General features: G+C 29.7%; 2 protein-coding genes across 2 annotated transcripts in view; one reads left to right on the forward strand and one right to left on the reverse strand.

The window, feature by feature from the left end:
* Nucleotides 1-18,674, reverse strand: part of LOC132935500 (nuclear transcription factor Y subunit alpha-like) — a 53,025-nt gene continuing 34,351 nt past the window's right edge. Inside the window, exons 2-6 of the mRNA XM_061002074.1 lie at nt 3,996-4,214; nt 3,832-3,925; nt 672-796; nt 446-613; nt 1-377 (exon numbers count right to left, since the gene is read on the reverse strand). Coding sequence (XP_060858057.1) covers nt 186-377; nt 446-613; nt 672-796; nt 3,832-3,925; nt 3,996-4,214 — 798 coding nt within the window. The 3' untranslated portion in view covers nt 1-185. The remainder of the gene's footprint in view (nt 378-445; nt 614-671; nt 797-3,831; nt 3,926-3,995; nt 4,215-18,674) is intronic.
* On the forward strand, nt 11,517-14,326 carry LOC132933792 (cleavage and polyadenylation specificity factor subunit 6-like). The gene is made up of 9 exons (XM_061000069.1): nt 11,517-11,591; nt 12,092-12,247; nt 12,378-12,605; nt 12,710-12,940; nt 13,090-13,132; nt 13,293-13,691; nt 13,757-13,857; nt 13,992-14,152; nt 14,235-14,326. Exons 1-7 carry the CDS (start codon nt 11,517-11,519, stop codon nt 13,813-13,815), a joined length of 1,191 nt encoding a protein of 396 aa, XP_060856052.1. The 3' UTR covers nt 13,816-13,857; nt 13,992-14,152; nt 14,235-14,326.

Raw genomic sequence — 18,674 nt, forward strand, 5'->3', positions numbered from 1 at the left:
TGTATGATCAGTATTTAAAACTATATTGTTATAATTGTAATTAAAAAAAAAAAATTAAAAGTACTTACAAATTAATTAATTTTACATTTTAAACTTATTTTAAGTAAATAAAAAAAAATCCAGATAATATGTGCAATTCCCGTGCTATTTGTACTACAAATAAAACTGTTATACAATTGTACTTATTATATGTTATCAAATGGTTGATTAACAGCCAGAGAGTAACAATGTTTGATTATTGGATTTTGATACTGTTGGTTTTGTTGAATTTCAATGTTTGACATATTTATTCTCTCCATTGATCCAGAATGAAAACGACCACCGTCTCCTCGTATACGATTCATAGCATGTTTATGACGAGATTCATACAAATATTTCTAAAATTAAATACAAAATTTATAGCATCAATAAGTTGATATTCTAAATATATGTTCTATGAATATACTTGTCGAGTTTTGGGTATTTTTCCTTCAGCTTCTAGTTTTGCTCTAGCTTGCCTTCTTTTCATAATCCTATGATACTGTTTGGCATTTACATATAACGGTGCTTCTTCGGCAGGCTCGAGTGTTGAAGGTATCTCTTGTTGAATACTAATTGTATTATTTGGTACAATCTTAAAATAAATAATATATTATTTAAATTAAACATAGGCAAATATAATAAAATCATACCATTAAACTATTTTGTTGAAGAACTTGTTCTATAGGAGTGGTTATAGCTGATTGTGTAACCACGTTTAGAGAATTATTAGTTATTGTATTATCCAACTGCATTATATTCCCATTTATGTTAATTACTGTAATTGTAACAAACAAAACTGTTTAGGTGATTTCCATACAGAATATAAGGTATATAAGGCAGGCTTGAATGTGTTAAAACTTAAGCTTTTTTTTAAAAAATAATTTTTAACATAACTTCTTACTTTTAAGGAGTTCAATCTTACTACCCCAGACTGTCAAAAGTTATTTTGCTTTATTTAAATTAAAATCACCCTAAAATAAATATTTACTTTTTGTATAACTAAATTATATGAAACATATCATTTATTTTAATATTTTTTCTGGTTTAATTGAATAAAACATAAATGTTAAGATGGACGTACAAAGAATTTTGTGTTTGGTGCGGCACACATTTTTAACAGGCTCGACAGAACAATAAACAGCTCACTTATTAGTTATTTCCCATATTATGGCATAGTAGCATAGGTACAAAGTGCATAAGCTAAAAATTATGTGTTCGTTAATTGTTTGATTATAATAATCTATAAAATTAATATTAAAAATGTATATAATGTTCCACTTTTAAAGCTAAAGATTGACAATTTAAAACAAGGTTCCATATAAATAAGTAAATAAATTACTTTGTTCTAAATAATATCATCTATTATACTTAGTAATATATCATAGGCTGACTGATCGTTTTCGCTCAGAATCGTTTTTTGTATTCAATTATATTATATCATTGAATTCAAATTTAACACCATCCACTACAGTGACCCACTTGTAACCTACTGTATAGCAGAGCGACAGCTACTTGCCCACCTTAAGGTATACCTAAAGACCATATTTTAAAATTCCTGATATTTTTTGTGTTACCTAAGGAGTATTCTATGATGTTCCAACAATTTTTAAAATGAGAACCCCACTTTTTTATATCAAATTATTTAGCGGTTCATTTTCTTGAAAATGTTAATGCATCTGAATCTTAATCAAAATTCTAATAAGTAGTTTCTGAAATATTAAAATGTTTTTTCTAAGGATAATAATCCTTAAACATGGTTTTACAAAAATATAGGCTATAATAATTCTATAATATGTAATATTAGATGTAGTATTGTAGTATTCATTGAACTAAGATAGTTTTTATAATTTTTTTTTGTTGATGGATACAAAAAAAAAACGAACTACAAAAGAAGTGTCATATTTTTAAAAGTAAACTTTTTTAACTAGTGGTTAGTGTTATTATGCATTGCTGTATTTAACCATTAAATTATAAATTTTTAATTTATTTATAATACATAAATTTGCAAATTTGTTTTATTAAAAAAAAACTAAGATAAAAAGTGTATTGTGCACAGCTTAATTTATATTTCCAGGCTGAAAAATACCACCAATCTGCACACCGTTTAACACATAACTGAATTATTTTATCTAGAGCCAGGAATTATATACATTTGCATATTTGTACTAAGTGTATGCACGTCTAGACAGTTAAAAGGTTTAAAAGGTCCATGTTTTTAAGGTGTAATATAATTTAAACACCAAATTTTATATTGCATATTTTGCATATTCAATGGGTTCTTAGTAAATAAACTATTTTAATTTAAGATAAAGACATTTTAGTAATTTTGAAGGAGAAAAAAATTGTTGACAGGGTCTCTTTGAAAAATATTGTTAATATATTGTCATGTTTGCAATACTTCATGAGATCGGAGCACGTGTAGATAAGATATTAAAAACAATAAATCACATACAACCGCGTTCCAGCATACTATGTTGTCACTTCAACGTGCATCACAAATAAGGCAAAAACTCAATTTTACAACTTTTATTTTTATAACAGACTGTTATATTTACAGATGATTTTATTTTATTTTTATTTTCATTGTCTTTTTTAAAAAAAAAAATGTCTGAGAGTTTAAGACATTGAATTTTAAACAATCTGTAAATGTTTGATTAAGACAAAATTAGGATTATAAAATATGAATTGCACTTAAATTTTAAAGTATTACCATTTTAATTATTTAAATGTTTTTATGTTTCTGATAGAATATCTATTACCTACTTTCCTTGGTGTAAAAATGTGGTTGTCTTAAAAAATCACATTTGATAATGTATAACATAAATCATTATGCATATAATTGCATATTTAGCCACATTTTCCTTGCATATTTGCATCAAATTTCACACTTTTTAAATGCGTATAAATCTGGGTTCCAATGATATCTAAATGTGAATTATTTATTGTCATTTGAAAAATAAACATGACCTAATCTGAAATACCACAATATAATTCATTAATAATTAGTGATGTTCCCATAAAATTTGTTGAAAATATACTCAGCTACTCATCACAATTTTAATAATTTCAATAATAAAGTTTAGGGTGCTAAAAAAAAAGGCTTCCATATGCGCCATTACAAATATTAAATTCCAGACTATGACTCTGGTAGTTGCCAGTTGGTATAATAAAGGGGGAGTATTAAGCCAGATTCACAAACATGTCGATCAAATAGCATTTTGATTAAAAATTACTTATTTAGTGTCATGTAATAACCAAGTTGAAACCGAAAAAAAACAGAATTGACTACAGCTCAGTTTTTAAGTCAATATAGTTACCACTTTACCAGTTGTAATATAGTTACCACTCCCTTGAACAACACGAGACACAACATAGCTGTAAATGCATCTTTACTGATAACAAGCAAATTTTTATTTGCATTATTTCCATCATTTTTTTATTATTATTTGGTTTTCAATGAAGACATGAATCTGCCACCACAAAAACAATAACTATTTTTTTCTTTCAAATACTGAAACTTGAAAGTATTTAGTATACACAATATACTCATGATTTTTTTAAACTAATAATTAGAGTATGGAGTATACACTATGGGAACACCATTACACCAATGTTAATAGTACAATAAATAATACTTTTAAAGTGAAAAAAAATAAACTTTTCACTAATTCAGTTATTTATGTTATTATAAATATAGAACTTCCTACTTAACTTTTAACTTAACCATAAACCTTCACTTATAGAATTAAAAAAAAAGTTATTAGTCAATACATGCATTATATACTTAATTATCTGTATAGTGAAACATACACATTGGCTGTGGAATAACTTGTGCATTACCAACTTGTATCGGTTGAAAAATAAATGTTTGCCCATTAGCTTGAATCAATTGTGGTTGTGTTGACTGTTTATTAACAATATATAACTATGATAAGTATTTAAATAAAAATAATTATTTAAAAAAAAAAACAAACGGAAAATGGTAGTAGCTGAAATTGTTGATTGTTCTGTGAACCACATTGTATTAGTTGGCTTGCATTTTGAGCAGCGGAATGAATAAACAGTTGCTGCCCATTGACACTTTGTATTATTTGACCCGGTAAAACTTGTATTCGGTTATTGAATGCGCCATCCAATAGATTATCATTTAAGTTGACTCTTTCCAATTTTGTGGGTTTATGCATGATACGATCCTATAAGAAACACCAAACAATTAGTATATTATTTAATTTGAAAAATATCATAGAATATGATTAAAGTTGTAATGATAATTACAATAGGTAAAAGTGTAAACCGTAATTAGGCAAAATGTGGTGTTATGAGTTGTAACAGTAGTTGGAGAATTACATTCATCCAGACTCTAAAATGTTCAATTTCACATAGCAAGCAAAGCATAAAAGTTCAGTGTAATAATTACAAATTTGTATCATAGTCATGATAATCGGTCATTTTTGTCATCGGTAATCATAATGATGAAATAAACCTATCCGACATCAGTGAACACCAAAGTTGTCATTACACCATAGACCTTAAAGTCATATTATAACCTTAATTCACGAACGCATAATATATTCCGTTTCGCACACTTCAGTAGATGAACCGGCAAAATGCTGTACACATATTTCAAAATTAACTTACCATCTATGATGTCTGGAATTGTTTGTTTTGCACTATTATTAATGACTAATGAAAAATAAGAATCCGCCAAGGCTCGACAAATAAACGACGACGGTCGACGGGAGGACTCTGTAAAATATATTGTGATAGGTACCGTGGACGACCAATCGCTTTACTCTATTCGTTATCAATAATCGTCGGCTGCCGGTGGCTGGCAGTTGTCCGAATAATGATAAAGACCGATAAGAGTGGTTGTACGGTGGTTGACCTGTGGTTACCCTGTGACCAACTTGAGGTGGTGTTGCACAGCAAGTCGGGGGATATTTTCGATTTGCGGAGCGGAGCAACGGCGCCGAGGAGCGTAGCGACGAGTGCCGCTAGCATGGCATCACTGTACGATGTTTTTTCAAATTGGTGTCACTGTAATATGCTGGTATATGCTGGTATGGTATTGTGGTATAAACTGCCTTATCATTTTTCGGACAACTGCCCCCAACCCGCCGCCCAAATGAAAAAACGTACCGAAATGAGTCGCACGATTAAACGGCCAAAGGCTGCACTGCGTATGTTAGGGTTGCTACTTTAACCCGTGTACTGTGTAGTATAGGAATTATTCCTGTTTTTTTTAGAAAATATCACTAAGTATATCTAGTTGTTTTAGCCCTATACTATTCGATACATCCTGTTACGTCCCAAATCGTGTCGATATATATGTTAGCTTCCCTCTAGGACAGTGGCGTAGCCAAGATTATGAAATCAGGGGTGTTTAAGTATAGATTAAAATCAAGTTTTTACAGTTTTCGTATATAAATAAATTTAGATTTCGGGACTTGACTTGTTACACTAAAAATTATCAAAATATGTAGTCAAAATTGTCAAAATTTGCTTAAATATTTGCAGTTACGCTTTTTATATTATTTTTAAAAATGCATAAAACATATTACAATTTTAGTAATAAAAACTAAAAAAGTGGGCAAGTGGATGTCGCTCTGCTGTACAGTAGGTTATAAGTGGGTCACTGTATAATGGATTGTATTAAATTTGAATTCAATGATATGATATCATTGTATACGAATAACGATTCTGAGCGGAGACGATTTGTCAATCTGGATATTTTATATTGTTATTATATTTTATTATAGGCCTGTATTGAACTAATATTATAAATTACAACAAAATAAATAAAATCGTTATTATATAAAGCGTTAGAAATTTAAATCCCATATTTTGCGGTTTTTGTAATTTATCGGTGGGTTTTCCGTAGCATTAAATAACTATTGAAAAAAATCGAAAAATGACCTACTTAAAGTACTATCTTGATCCAATTTGCTAAAAATTAAGATACTATATGTTGAAATCAAAGCACTCTTTCTAGTAGAAATTTTGTATAGGTACAGGATAAAAAAAAAAATGTAAAACCAATAAATCCCTCGCTCCGCTTAGAATCTAAAATAAGTAGGTATATAAAAATGATAAAAATAATTTATACACGAGTTTACTAATTTGAATATAGGTAGGTACCTATATTGATTAATATGGTGGATAGAGGGCACTAATATTTCATGTTTTGGACATTTTTAAACTAGTAATAAAACAACTTATTTTTTAAAAATACTGGCATAAAATACTAGGTTAATAAATAAGTAATAACTAATAAGTCTATATACAAATTAGTAAACTCGTGTATAAATTATTTTTATCATGTTTATATACTTACTTATTTTAGATTCTGAGCGGAGCCAAGATCTATTGGTTTTACAATGGCGTTTATTTTTTTTTTTAGATTCTGAGCCAAGATTTTTTTATGTCTGTCATCACCTTTTAGGACAGTAAAACCTTGGATTTTCTTCAACAGTAACTTTTCTGATAGGAATCTAGTTGGTACTTTGAGGGGTCAAAAGTAAAAATTCCCCAGTAGTTTTCAAAAGAGACGTGAAAAACAAAAGGATAATTAAGGAAAACGAGAATTTTTACGCAAAATCTGTTTTCGAGAAAATCGATTTTGGTTTTTGGTGTAACTCTAAAACAAATGACCGTAGGGACATGAAATTTTGACTGAATGTTTGCATTTCCTATACACCATAACATTTTCCAAATATTTTGACTTATTTTGAGCTGTTTACGGACATTGTCAATTTCCATTTTTTTTAGTTTTTTTTCCATAAATACTAATAGAATTTTACCTGTTGAGTAAAAAAGCTTGAAAATTTAATAGAAGGCTCCTAGGTTATTGTTTCAAAGGCAGATGAAAAAAATTAAAAATCCTTAGTCACAATTTTTATTTATAAGCATTTAAAGTTCAAATTTTGACAAAATACGAAAAAATCACGAAAATAAGCAAATTATTTTGAGTTTAGAATTCATACAAGTTTTTATTTTTCAATCTAAGATTTGAACATGTAATACAAGATTATCCATAAGTTTATCTACCTTTATCAAAAAAAAAATATCTACAAGAAAGTCAAATTAAATTTTTATGAACGTTTGAAATTCATATTATTACAACATTTGATATTCACTCGATTTCCCGTGTAACGAATTTCTTATTCTGTTGTAATTAAAAAACGTGTGACTGTAGATACTTGAAAATTTCACTGAATGTTTGTATTAGTATTTTCTATACACGATTAAGTTTTGAAAATTATTTGACTCTTTTTGAGCTGTTTATGGACATTGTCAGTTTTCAATTTTTTTAGTTTTTTTTTTCTATAAATATCAATAAAATGTTATTTGTTTGGTAAAAATGCGTGAAAATTTAATATAAGGCTCCTGATATATCTTTCTAATAGGAGTTGAAAAATATTAAAAATACATAAGCACAATTTTTTTTTATAAGCATTTAAAGTTCAAATTTTGACAAAATGTATCAAATTAATAATTTAATAATTATTTTGTAGTTAAAATGTATAAAATGTTCAAAGGATTGAAAATTGAAAACAAGGCTCTTAGGTTCCACGTAAATAGGTTATATATAATTTACTTAATTCAAAAAATATCATCAACTATACTTGGTAATATCATAGGCTGACGGACCGTTTTCGCTCAGAATCGTTTTTCTTATACAATGATATTATATCATTGAATTCTAATTTAACACCATTCATTACAGTGACCCACTTGTAACCTACTTTACAGCAGAGCAACATCCACTTACCCACTTTTTTAGTTTTTATTACCAAAATTGTAATATGTTTTATTCATTTTTAAAAAATAATATAAAAATACTAATAACGAATAACGTGATATGCGAACACTGTAATAAACAAACACGTACCTATCTACTGATTTCCATTTCTTCGTAGAATCTAGAATCTGGATGTCAGTTATAGTTTAAACACAGTTTATCACAAAGAGACCTATAAAATCTTTGGAAATGAGAGCTCAGTAAATTTACCTGGTAAAATTTACCGATAATTTTTTTACCCAGTAAATATTTTTAACTGTTTTAAAATTCGAGTGACCACTCATTTAATTGTCTCCATATGCACAACAACGCTATAGTTAGGTACATCCATATTGCATGATATAAATATAACTAGTTTTATACCTACGACCTACCTACTTATATTTATATCATGCACATGAGATCTTCCAGTAAATAATTATTACCAAGATAATTTTTAACACCATCATCTCTGATTTACTTTAAACAATATATTTAGTCCAATATAACTATATAAATTGAAGGTGCTAAGCACCCCCTGCCCCCCTCCCCCCTGTTTGTGCGACGAGGCATACTTATAATATAAATAAATATAATACTTGTAGTAAGTAGTGGACGAGTGGTATATTGGTTAAAATGAATGGTTAGATAAGTTATAAAAATGTTATTGAATTCGTATTAAATTTACCAAATAAATATATTATACAGTATTAAAAAATGTATGTATTTACCGAAAAAAAATTTACTGTAAAATTCCCATCTCTAAAAATCTTACGTACCAAATTATTTAGTAGAGGAGCCCAATCCAACAATTTATAAACTGCGTTCCAAGTGCAAAATTACTCAACGCAGACGCGTGGGGGGATTTCCCTCCTTACACTCCTCTCAACAATTCCTAATTTTCCAATACTTCATTTCATCTTGATTACAGAATTTTTACTTTATTTCCAAATATAATATATTTAACTATATATGTGCCTCTATGTAACATGTAATTGAATATGGATTTATATTTTATATTCTTCTTATTTGTCGAAATTTGATAGAAATAATACCTACATATTTCTGTAGGAAATAACAAAACTACAATTATCAGTGATAATATCTCAATAATTATAATTTGTGGTACAGACGCATACCTATGTCAATTGTGAACCCTATAGTCTATAGATATTTGATAATACAATAGTTTATTGTAGGTACATAAACATAATATCTGCGAACTACTAAACTAGGCAAAGAACAAGCGTGATATACTGATATAAAATAAAAAAACAATAATAAAAAATTAGCATACCCAGTCTTAGGTCGCGTAATCTATAAAAATAGGTCGTGACTCGTAACAGGTCTTTTTTGAAAAAAAAACAAGTATATAAAATAATTTTATTATAAATTATGAATTTGAATAAGTTATGAATGCATTGAAGAACAATATTTTACAGTAAATAATATAATGACAGTTAAAATGTCTACTGACATAGAAGATCAATAAATTGAGCTTACTTGTGATCCCAAACTTAAACAAATGTTTATTGAAACTGTTTGGAAATGTTTTGAGCACACTTATATGCACGGGAAATTACGCAAAACTAGCAGCTAAAGTCTTTTTTTTTGTCATGGCCTACAAAGTTGACATGAGTTGTGAAAACATTGTTACAAAAACAGTGGGTCGCGAGTCAAAAAGATTGAACTAGTCAAAACCATAGAAAGGATGCAAAATATTTTTATATTAAAAAATGTAAAATTCATTAGGTATGTATATCGTTGACAATTTAGATCCACTCCAAATTTTAATAAAAATTATTTTGGGCATTAGTTTGTACCGTCCCCAAGTAAAAAAAATTAGTTGGGGTACGCAAAAAAAAATATAAATAATAGAAGAGCTCCGTCCCCCTGCGCACACCCCCTCCCACCAATTTGACCACTGGTTTTATGCTTTGATCTCCTCAAATCTCAAAATTAGCCCTATTGTACCTAACCAATTTTTTAAGATATTTTTCAATGTTATCCAATTGTGATTTTTCTCGACAGTTTTATGTACATTTAAGTTTAAAAAAAAATGGAAAATATGCAAATTTAAACTTTGTATTTAATTTTGCCATTTCATAAGACAAATTTATAACTTATCTAAAATAATCTACAACCATTACAATAAAACATGCAAGCAGTCCCGAACCCTATAAACAATATATTTATTAGGAGGGAAATGTCAGTGGGGTGGTTAAACACCCAACCCCCCCCCCCCTGGCTACGCCACTGCAGTCTAGGGTACTGGGTAGGGAAGCAACAAAACAAAATCTAACAACAACCCATGTTACTCTTAATAAGACAACTTTCATGTAATATACACGTAAAGAAGGCTTAAAGAAAGCCTTAGGTCCCTCGCAATGACAGCGCAGATGACCACTCACCCTACTCGTCTCACGATAACAAATGTGCTTTTTTTTATAGTGCTTCCCCAGTCAGTAGAACCACCTCCGCCAAAAGTGACAACAGGTTACGCCATCTGGGGGAGTTTACATCTATATCAAATCAGGAAAATGAATACGTGATGTATTTGGATATAATGTGTGTTTATATTTTGTCATATATGATATAATCACAATATTATGTAAACTATAGTAGAGTGGTGAGCGGTGTTACGACCTGACTCTAAACTCATAACTAAGACTGTGAGTGGTTTTATGACCTGCCTCTAATAGTGTCTTGGGTATCCCTAACCGTTTAACAAGCTCTTGTCATGGTCTCCCTTATATATTATATTCTCGTCCTTAAGAGTGGGTGTTCGTAGTAGTGATAAATATCCGGCATGAGGAATTTGGGTCACGTAGAATAATTCGGTATTCTGGTCGATTCGCATGATTTTCTATGAATATCGAGCAAAACGCATCCGAGTACCCCCCCCCCCCCCCCCCAAATGACAAAGGTTCATTAATGTTCGGTACGTTCCTCCACACTCGATGCTATAATTTATATTAATATACAACCTATAATGTCGAGGCACAAAGTGGGGGAAATTGTGCTTCGAACCAGTCACTGTCGTATGTGCGTGAAACGGTAATGTTCTCTCGTGAGCCGGAATATATTTACCATTATTGGACATTGGTATAGTACATTATTAGTACTATTTAAGATATTATAGCATAAAATCATAAACTGTACAGTAAATTAGAATTCATAACATTGCAACATGATATAATACTTTGCTGGTTAAAAATAAATCAAAACAAAAACGGGGATACAGTAAATTATAAACAGTGTAGTCATGTTACCGTTATTTGTAAATTATAAACATGAATAAAATGTTTCAAAAGGATATTTCGCAGTATTGATAGTATCTTGAAATCCGATTCAACTTATAAGTAGTCAATACAAAACGTAAAAAACGTGGATTTCTACCTCGTGAGGACGCCGCAAGGTCACCGGACTAGATTACACTGTTTACCCTGGCACGCTACATAAACTTTAGATACACGAGTTCAGCATCACCTGTGCCCTATAGAAATTGTTGTCTGCCATTTACAACATACATTTTTCTGCATTATACCGAATCTACCGGTGATCGTCGATATAGGTTATAAGTACACGAAGTTGACCTAAGCTCAAACCAGGATCTCGGCGAGCAGCCGTACCTGTTAGGTTAGGTACCTAACCTAGGTAACCTACACCGGCGACTGTGTTCTCGACCGCTATTTGATACTTTGATAACGCATCGATGGAGTATAAAATTGACATAGAACAGGACCGTTACAACCGAAACAGGGATCGACTAGGTCCCCATTACAAAAAGGTACCTATCTACTTAATAATAACATTTACGAAATAAAAGTATAGATTAGATTCATAGTAGATACATGGCTTGGATAGTCTTCTCTCCGCTTGAGCAGGGAATTTATGATGCCTATTTTTTTAGGTACCTTTACTTCCCCGATGCTCTATACTTATCTATTTGGTTATTTTATGGTTGTTTTTTTTCTCTATGGTATAAATAATTATTACTCTTATTGATGTCAATTGATGTGTGTCCGATTGCGTTACCAATGTTGGAAATCCGTTATGGTTTGTCAGCTTGTTTTTTTTAACTACGTGACCCACAAACGTGTGATATTTTTGGTCCCAATTTAGTCCCTCCCAAGACTATCCATTAACGGGCCTCTAGTCCCTATCACTTTACTCATATGCTTACACATTATTCTAAACATAAATTAATACCTACTCACATGTTATATTTTAGTTGTCTATGATTAGCACCACACTTATCAATAACCATTATGTTGTTTATTGTATTAGGATGAATTTGTGACAACTCATGGTACGCATTTTAGTGATTACTTCAAACTTAGTTCCAACGGTGATTCACAGAAATATGGTCATATTGATTCCATGACAAAGAAAACCAACAATTGTTCCAATTTGTACCAATTATTTATTGGCAATTTAACTTGGGTAAATTGAATATATAGACAAGTAGTTAAACACTTGTAACATGTAGTATGTTTGAAAACTTTTTAAAAACATTTTAACTTTTAAATCATAATATTTATAATAACAATTCGCTTAAAATGTGATTTTATAGTGGACAACAGATCAAGATATAATGGGATCTATGATCGACGTTGGAGTGCATGATTTCGTTGATATTAAATTTTTTGAAAATCGAGGAAATGGCCAGTCAAAAGGTTTTTGTACTGTTACATTAGAATCAGAGAAAAGTGTAAAACAGACTTTAAAGAAATTACCAAATGAACTAATCCATGGACGAAAACCTGTTGTTACATTTCCATCTTCAAGTGCATATTTTATGGTAATTGGAAATGTTGTGTCTACTTTTTCAAATTAATATTTTATTAACATAATTATATAATATATTATATTATTAATAAATTTACTCAAATTTGAATTTTTTAGTTTGAATCAGAATTTGAAACTCAGTTCAATAAATTTTCTAAGGAGGATATGTCTAGAAATCCTGGCGATAATTCATTAGAAAACCCATCACAAAGTGTGTTTTATCATACAAGAATGCCACTGATGTCTACAGATGCCAGCTATATACGAACCCCCCACCAGTATCCACAAGCCACAGGTTATGAAAACGAATGGATCAGATCATATCAACAAAATATGGGTACACATTTTGTAAGTATTTTATATAATTATATTATTTTTTACTATCTATTTTATTATTTGAAAGCATTAAACCCTCAACTACAAAGAATTATTATAGTTTATTAAGTCATATTTTTCAAATAATAATAATAATATTAATGATAATAATATTTTTATAGGTCACATTAGAAGAAAGTAGATTGGGAGCTGGAGTTCCACTTAGTGAGTGGAACCGTTCTTCAAGTTTTATTTCTTAGTGTTTTTTAAACCTCATCTCTAAAATAAAATAATGTATTTTATATTATTACAAAACATGAAATTTAAAATGTATTAAAAACTTAAGTCCAAACATATATTAATTTCATGATTATATTCTATTCAGGTCAAATAAATCAAATTGATCATTGTCAAAAATCAGTTGATCCTACATTATTCAATCACGCCAGTACATCTCTAAAATCTCAAAGCTTTTCATATGATGATTATCATCCCTTTTATACACATTCTTATGAACCTGGCGTGGCAAATGAAATAGAAAAGACAGAAACAGAAATAAGCTTCATTATTAACAGAAATAGAATTGTGTCTAGTTCTGCTATAGCACGTGCTGTAACTGATGCTACTAACGGTGAATATGTCAGTGCTATCGAAACTTTGAATACAGCAATAGCATTGATCGAAGATTCTAAGATTGCTAATGACGAGCGCAGTAAAATATTAGTGTGTACTTTGTACAACACAATATATGGAATTCAAACTAGGATGGTTAATAAATGGAAAAGTAACCTAGCTTTCTAAAATTGTATTATATTTTCAAGTTTACTTTATTTAAGTTTTATTTTTTAGGAATCTGTAGATCACCTTTGAATAGATTATACAAGAAGCCAAAACGTGAACACAGTTAATCTCATTAATAGATATGGTTACAGATATAGAAACTATACAAGGTAAGTCAAGAGTTTAAAATTTTATAATGACAACGCATCTGCCTTTAAATTTGAAATAGTTCATATAACATCTAGAAGCTATATACTTAATTTGGACTAATAATCATATTATATTATACATTGGACTGTTTTAGAGTATTATGGTAAAACAGAAGATTGAAAATATTATTATACTATAGAAGAACAACTTTAAATTTGTGTATACAATAATTTATCATATTGTATTGTTTCAACGGATTTTATTTCCTTTCGTGGCTTTTATCAAGGTTCCTAGAAAATAAAAATTATTGTTATAGTAAATATATATAGGTTTATATTATTTTCAATACATTAATGGTTATGGTAGATTTTTTTTTTTAGTTATAATTTTTATATAGGCCTACAGCAGTGGCGTAAATGCGTAATTACCGTGGATGGGAGAATTGAGTGTCAGATCCCCCATGATATTTTCTTTAAAGACTGGCCTACCAAATGTATGTATCTACCTACTTATTTAATACTGTCTGACTGTCTTACTTCTCTATTGAGAATATGAATAATTATCTATAATAGTTACAAGAATTATCTATTACAATTAGAGATCGGAAAGTACCTACTGGCTACTAACAGTGATTCTATGAGTAATCGATGTCGCAAGAAAATAGAAGTGAAACTTTTTGGTAAACCACATTTGGTATACTTTTTAATTTTTATATATTATAATTATTAATTTATACCAAAATCATATATTTTGTACGATCGCACTTGTGCCTATAATATATTGACGTATTTATCTGGGTCGGCGATAGAAATTAGGGATGGGGGGTGGTTGTGCACATAGAAAATTGCCAACTACTTTTTGTAACTAACATTTTATTTAAACAAATAGCATACAACATTTTAGATATATAAATAAATACCTAGTTTATTAGTTGAATAAAACTTACGTCTACTACAAAAACTACATATTATAAATGTTGAAAAATTAACAACTGAATTTATTAAATAAAAATAGCAGTGGTAATATTGTTCATATCGGATTGAGGCAGGGGGACGGATCCAGGGGGGCTAGGTACCCAGCCCCGCCCAGACATATTTTCTATAAATATAAATATACATTAAATAACAAATAAACAGCATCTAAACTTCTTTTCACATTGTCGCTTTATATATTAAATAATCAATTTATTTATCACATTGATTATCTTTATACCTACTATTATGACAACATTTTTAAATTAAGAATAAATTATAATATTTTGTTATAATTGTATTTGTGTTTTAAAAAAAATTTTATCAAATTTTTCCCATCTTCGATCTGGATCCGTGCCTCGATTAAAGGCTGTTAAAATTCAATTGATTTAATTTATTTTCCTATATAAATTGAAATGGAAAATAATTTAGACTTTCCTGTTTTATATTCGATCTTAGTATGATTTTACTCTTTTTTAACACTAATAAGGGGAGAAATTGTTATACTCATGACAGTGGGGTAGTAGTATGCCGGTCCTCAAATGTTTCTAATGGTACAAGTCAACGGGTGCTGTTACTAGCGCATTCTGGTTGAGTCTATTGGCAACGTACTAAAATAATTATTTTTGAAATGCAAATATATTTTAATTATTTAAATTTGATTTTTAGTAGCCTAGTCATAATGGCTAGTAAATTTTATACACAACGTGCCATTAGACTTAAGTGACTTAACTAACTAATCTTAACTTAACTAATCTTCCTGACATAGATAGTGCTAGTTACTACACATGTACTTATAGAGTGCGGACTAGGATATTATCATTGATTATAAATACTATATAGATCGCCTCACTGGTCCGTCTTTACGCGGCACGAAAAATTGACAAATTATGGATGTGGCTTTTATGGAGCGCTTTCGTCGCCCATAAGTAATTAGATAGATGGATGACAAAAGCGCCTCATAACGGCCATATCCATTTTTCGTCAATATTTCGTGCCGCGTAAATACCAGGGGTATGAAACTCCTTAAATTGGCTGAATCGGGTGATTATAGCCTTGAAAACGGTTTCCAGGGGGGCGTGTTATACGTGAAATAGGTAATGGTAAACAAGTTGATCCCCCCTTAGCTTACCCCAACGATGTGGAAGTAAACGTTTTCTATATTATACACTGTGTCTATAATACTCTATCCAGACTCGCTTTAGCGCATCCATGATATAACTAACAAGGTATGTCAGCACCACGGACTACTACACTGGACTGAAAACGTCATGGGAGGCGGGTGACGGGAGGGGCCGGGCCTATTAGTGTCTTCAAGAGAGATGTAGAGTGGGAAATAGTACGTGAGCTAATCTAGCGCAGCCTGGCTTATCACAGGCATACTACCTATTCTTTAGGTAGTAGGAATACATTTGGTAAATGGTTTATTGTTAAGGAATAGCTTTACGTACTAATATATAATATGTATAAGTAATCGATTCACGTGTTGGTATATAATTGTTACCTCAGGGCAGAAGCGTTTCTCCTTGAGATGTTATGATCTCGTAGTTGCAAAATATTCCATATAAGGAACATTTCGGCAAACCACTTAAATGTACTTTACAATTAATCAAACTGAGCAGGCATAACATAATTGCCATTACGAGGCGGCAGTTTCATTTACTGTGGGAATAACAACTTCAAGGACACCTAGGTCCACGCGCCAACCAGATCAAAGGAGCCGACATCGTATATAGGGACGCCAGGAGCACAGCATAATCAGATGTACCTGAACCAGAGCCGTTAACAACAAGAGCTACTTCACTCCACACTCAGCCATATTCTGCATGACAAACGACGATATTATACATTTATTCTGTTCTAATAAATAACATTGCATTTACTATTCTAATTTGACTACCATTTTATTTCAAATCATCATCATTCTGGATCCCTGAAGGGGCAGCACGTAACACTGGCACAGCCGGTAGGATTTCTTTCAAAGGCGGCAACCATCAAAGGCTACCGTTGACAAGGAAAATCTGAAGTATTCCTTGCCGACAACTCCGAAGAAGAACCAAACACAAACAAATCAACGTTACAGCACCATCACATCCGTGAAGAATGCCAGCAAAAAAAAAAAAACACCGCATTATTGTAAGTAAATAATTATTTAAATTTTACACAAACGTATATAACATAAATTAAAAGAATATAAGAATTATTTAAGTAGTCGAGTATAAAGTATATTGGTGTAAAACATATTATTATATTGGATTATTATAAAGGGTATATTATATTGAATTATTTGAGAATATTATTATTGAGGCATATTATATAGAAATTTATTATATTGAATTTATTAAGGGCATATTATATTCTACGAGAAGTTATATTGAGAATTATTATACTGAGATTATTAAAAAAGGCATATTATATTGAATTATTTGAGAATATTAATATTGAGGCATATTATTATATTGAATTTATTAAGGGCATATTATATTTTACGAAAAGTTATATTGAGATTTATTATTGAGAATTATTGAAGCATATTATATTGAAGTTATTATTATATTGATATTAATATTAAATGGCATTTGTTGAATTATTATTGATTATTAAAGGGCTTTTATTGAATTATTATTGATTATTAAAGGGCATTTATTAAAGGCACATTATTGAGATTATATTATTGAGAATTAAAAACGTATTAAATGAGTGGTGAAGGCATTTCATGGACAAGGAAGGTACATCTCCCTTGAACGTAGCTAATTCATTGTATAAAACACGTGTAGATTTAAGAAACTGATTAGAAGTCCCTAGACGAAAAGAAGCCCATGCCGATTAAAGAAGTCCCTAGCCAAGTAGAAGCCAAGCCCAGATAAAAAAACAGATCTATAAAATTACGAGTTGTAAATTACGGAAAGTTTTGAATATAAAGAGTTAGTATTGAAAATAATATAACGAATTAATATGGCAGTAACCATAACATTTAAGAACGCTTATAAATTGATACCTTTGTGCACGAAGGAAGATGATATTTATCCGTTTATAAATATATGTGACATGGTAAAAAATCTGGTAGAAGAAAAATTTGTATCAACATTAGTTGGATTTATAATAAGCGAAAAACCGTTAGAAAAAATAAGATATAAAAATGTATCCACTAAAAAGTGGGAATTTATTAAAGGTTATTTAACAAATGCATATGAATGCTTAACTACAGCTTCAAATTTACAAATACAATAGCGAAAACTAAAACTATTATTATCAAAGAATAGGGAAATTTTATTACTAGTTATGTACCGTTAGCACGATTAATAAAACAGATACGGAAATAAAAATATTACATGAAATATTAATTAAGCAAAAGTTAGCAAAAGGATTAATAGATACATTAAAACCAATAGTAAAAACGCAAAATTCAGAACCTCTTGAATTATTCAAACAACTAAAAGTAGTTGAACGTAATTCAGAAATAAAAAACTCTAGTTATAGGAATGATTATTTAAATAACAGAAATAATATTAATTTCAAGCGACCGAGCAGTAAAACAGGATTAAATAGTTACAATAATGAATAATGATGAAGTTTATATTCCAAAAATTAAAAGATATAATTTTAATCTACCATATAATTATTATGATAATGTCGATGGACCGCCTGAATATAAAATTAAAATTTAAAAAAAAAAAAGACAAACAGAAAATCATGTAATAATAAATAATAAATAAATATAAAATAGTTTAAAATTTAGAAGTAAGAATTTACACGGAATAAAACAAAAAAATATTTCTTTATAATATATATTACTCAGACCATTTAAAGTTATAATATTATAGATATATTATACATTCTTTCATCATACGCAAACGAACATTAGA

This window comes from Metopolophium dirhodum, chromosome 1 (genome assembly GCF_019925205.1).
Source record: "Metopolophium dirhodum isolate CAU chromosome 1, ASM1992520v1, whole genome shotgun sequence".
NCBI classification, from domain to species: Eukaryota; Metazoa; Arthropoda; class Insecta; order Hemiptera; family Aphididae; genus Metopolophium; species Metopolophium dirhodum.

Coding starts and splice junctions, on each gene's coding strand:
- LOC132933792 (XM_061000069.1), top strand. CDS start 11,517: ATGGAGTATAAAATTGACATAGAACAGGACCGTTACAACCGAAACAGG. Junction 13,133..13,292: donor GGGAGCTGGAGTTCCACTTA/GTGAGTGGAACC, acceptor TATTCTATTCAG/GTCAAATAAATCAAATTGAT. Junction 13,692..13,756: donor GATGGTTAATAAATGGAAAA/GTAACCTAGCTT, acceptor TTTATTTTTTAG/GAATCTGTAGATCACCTTTG.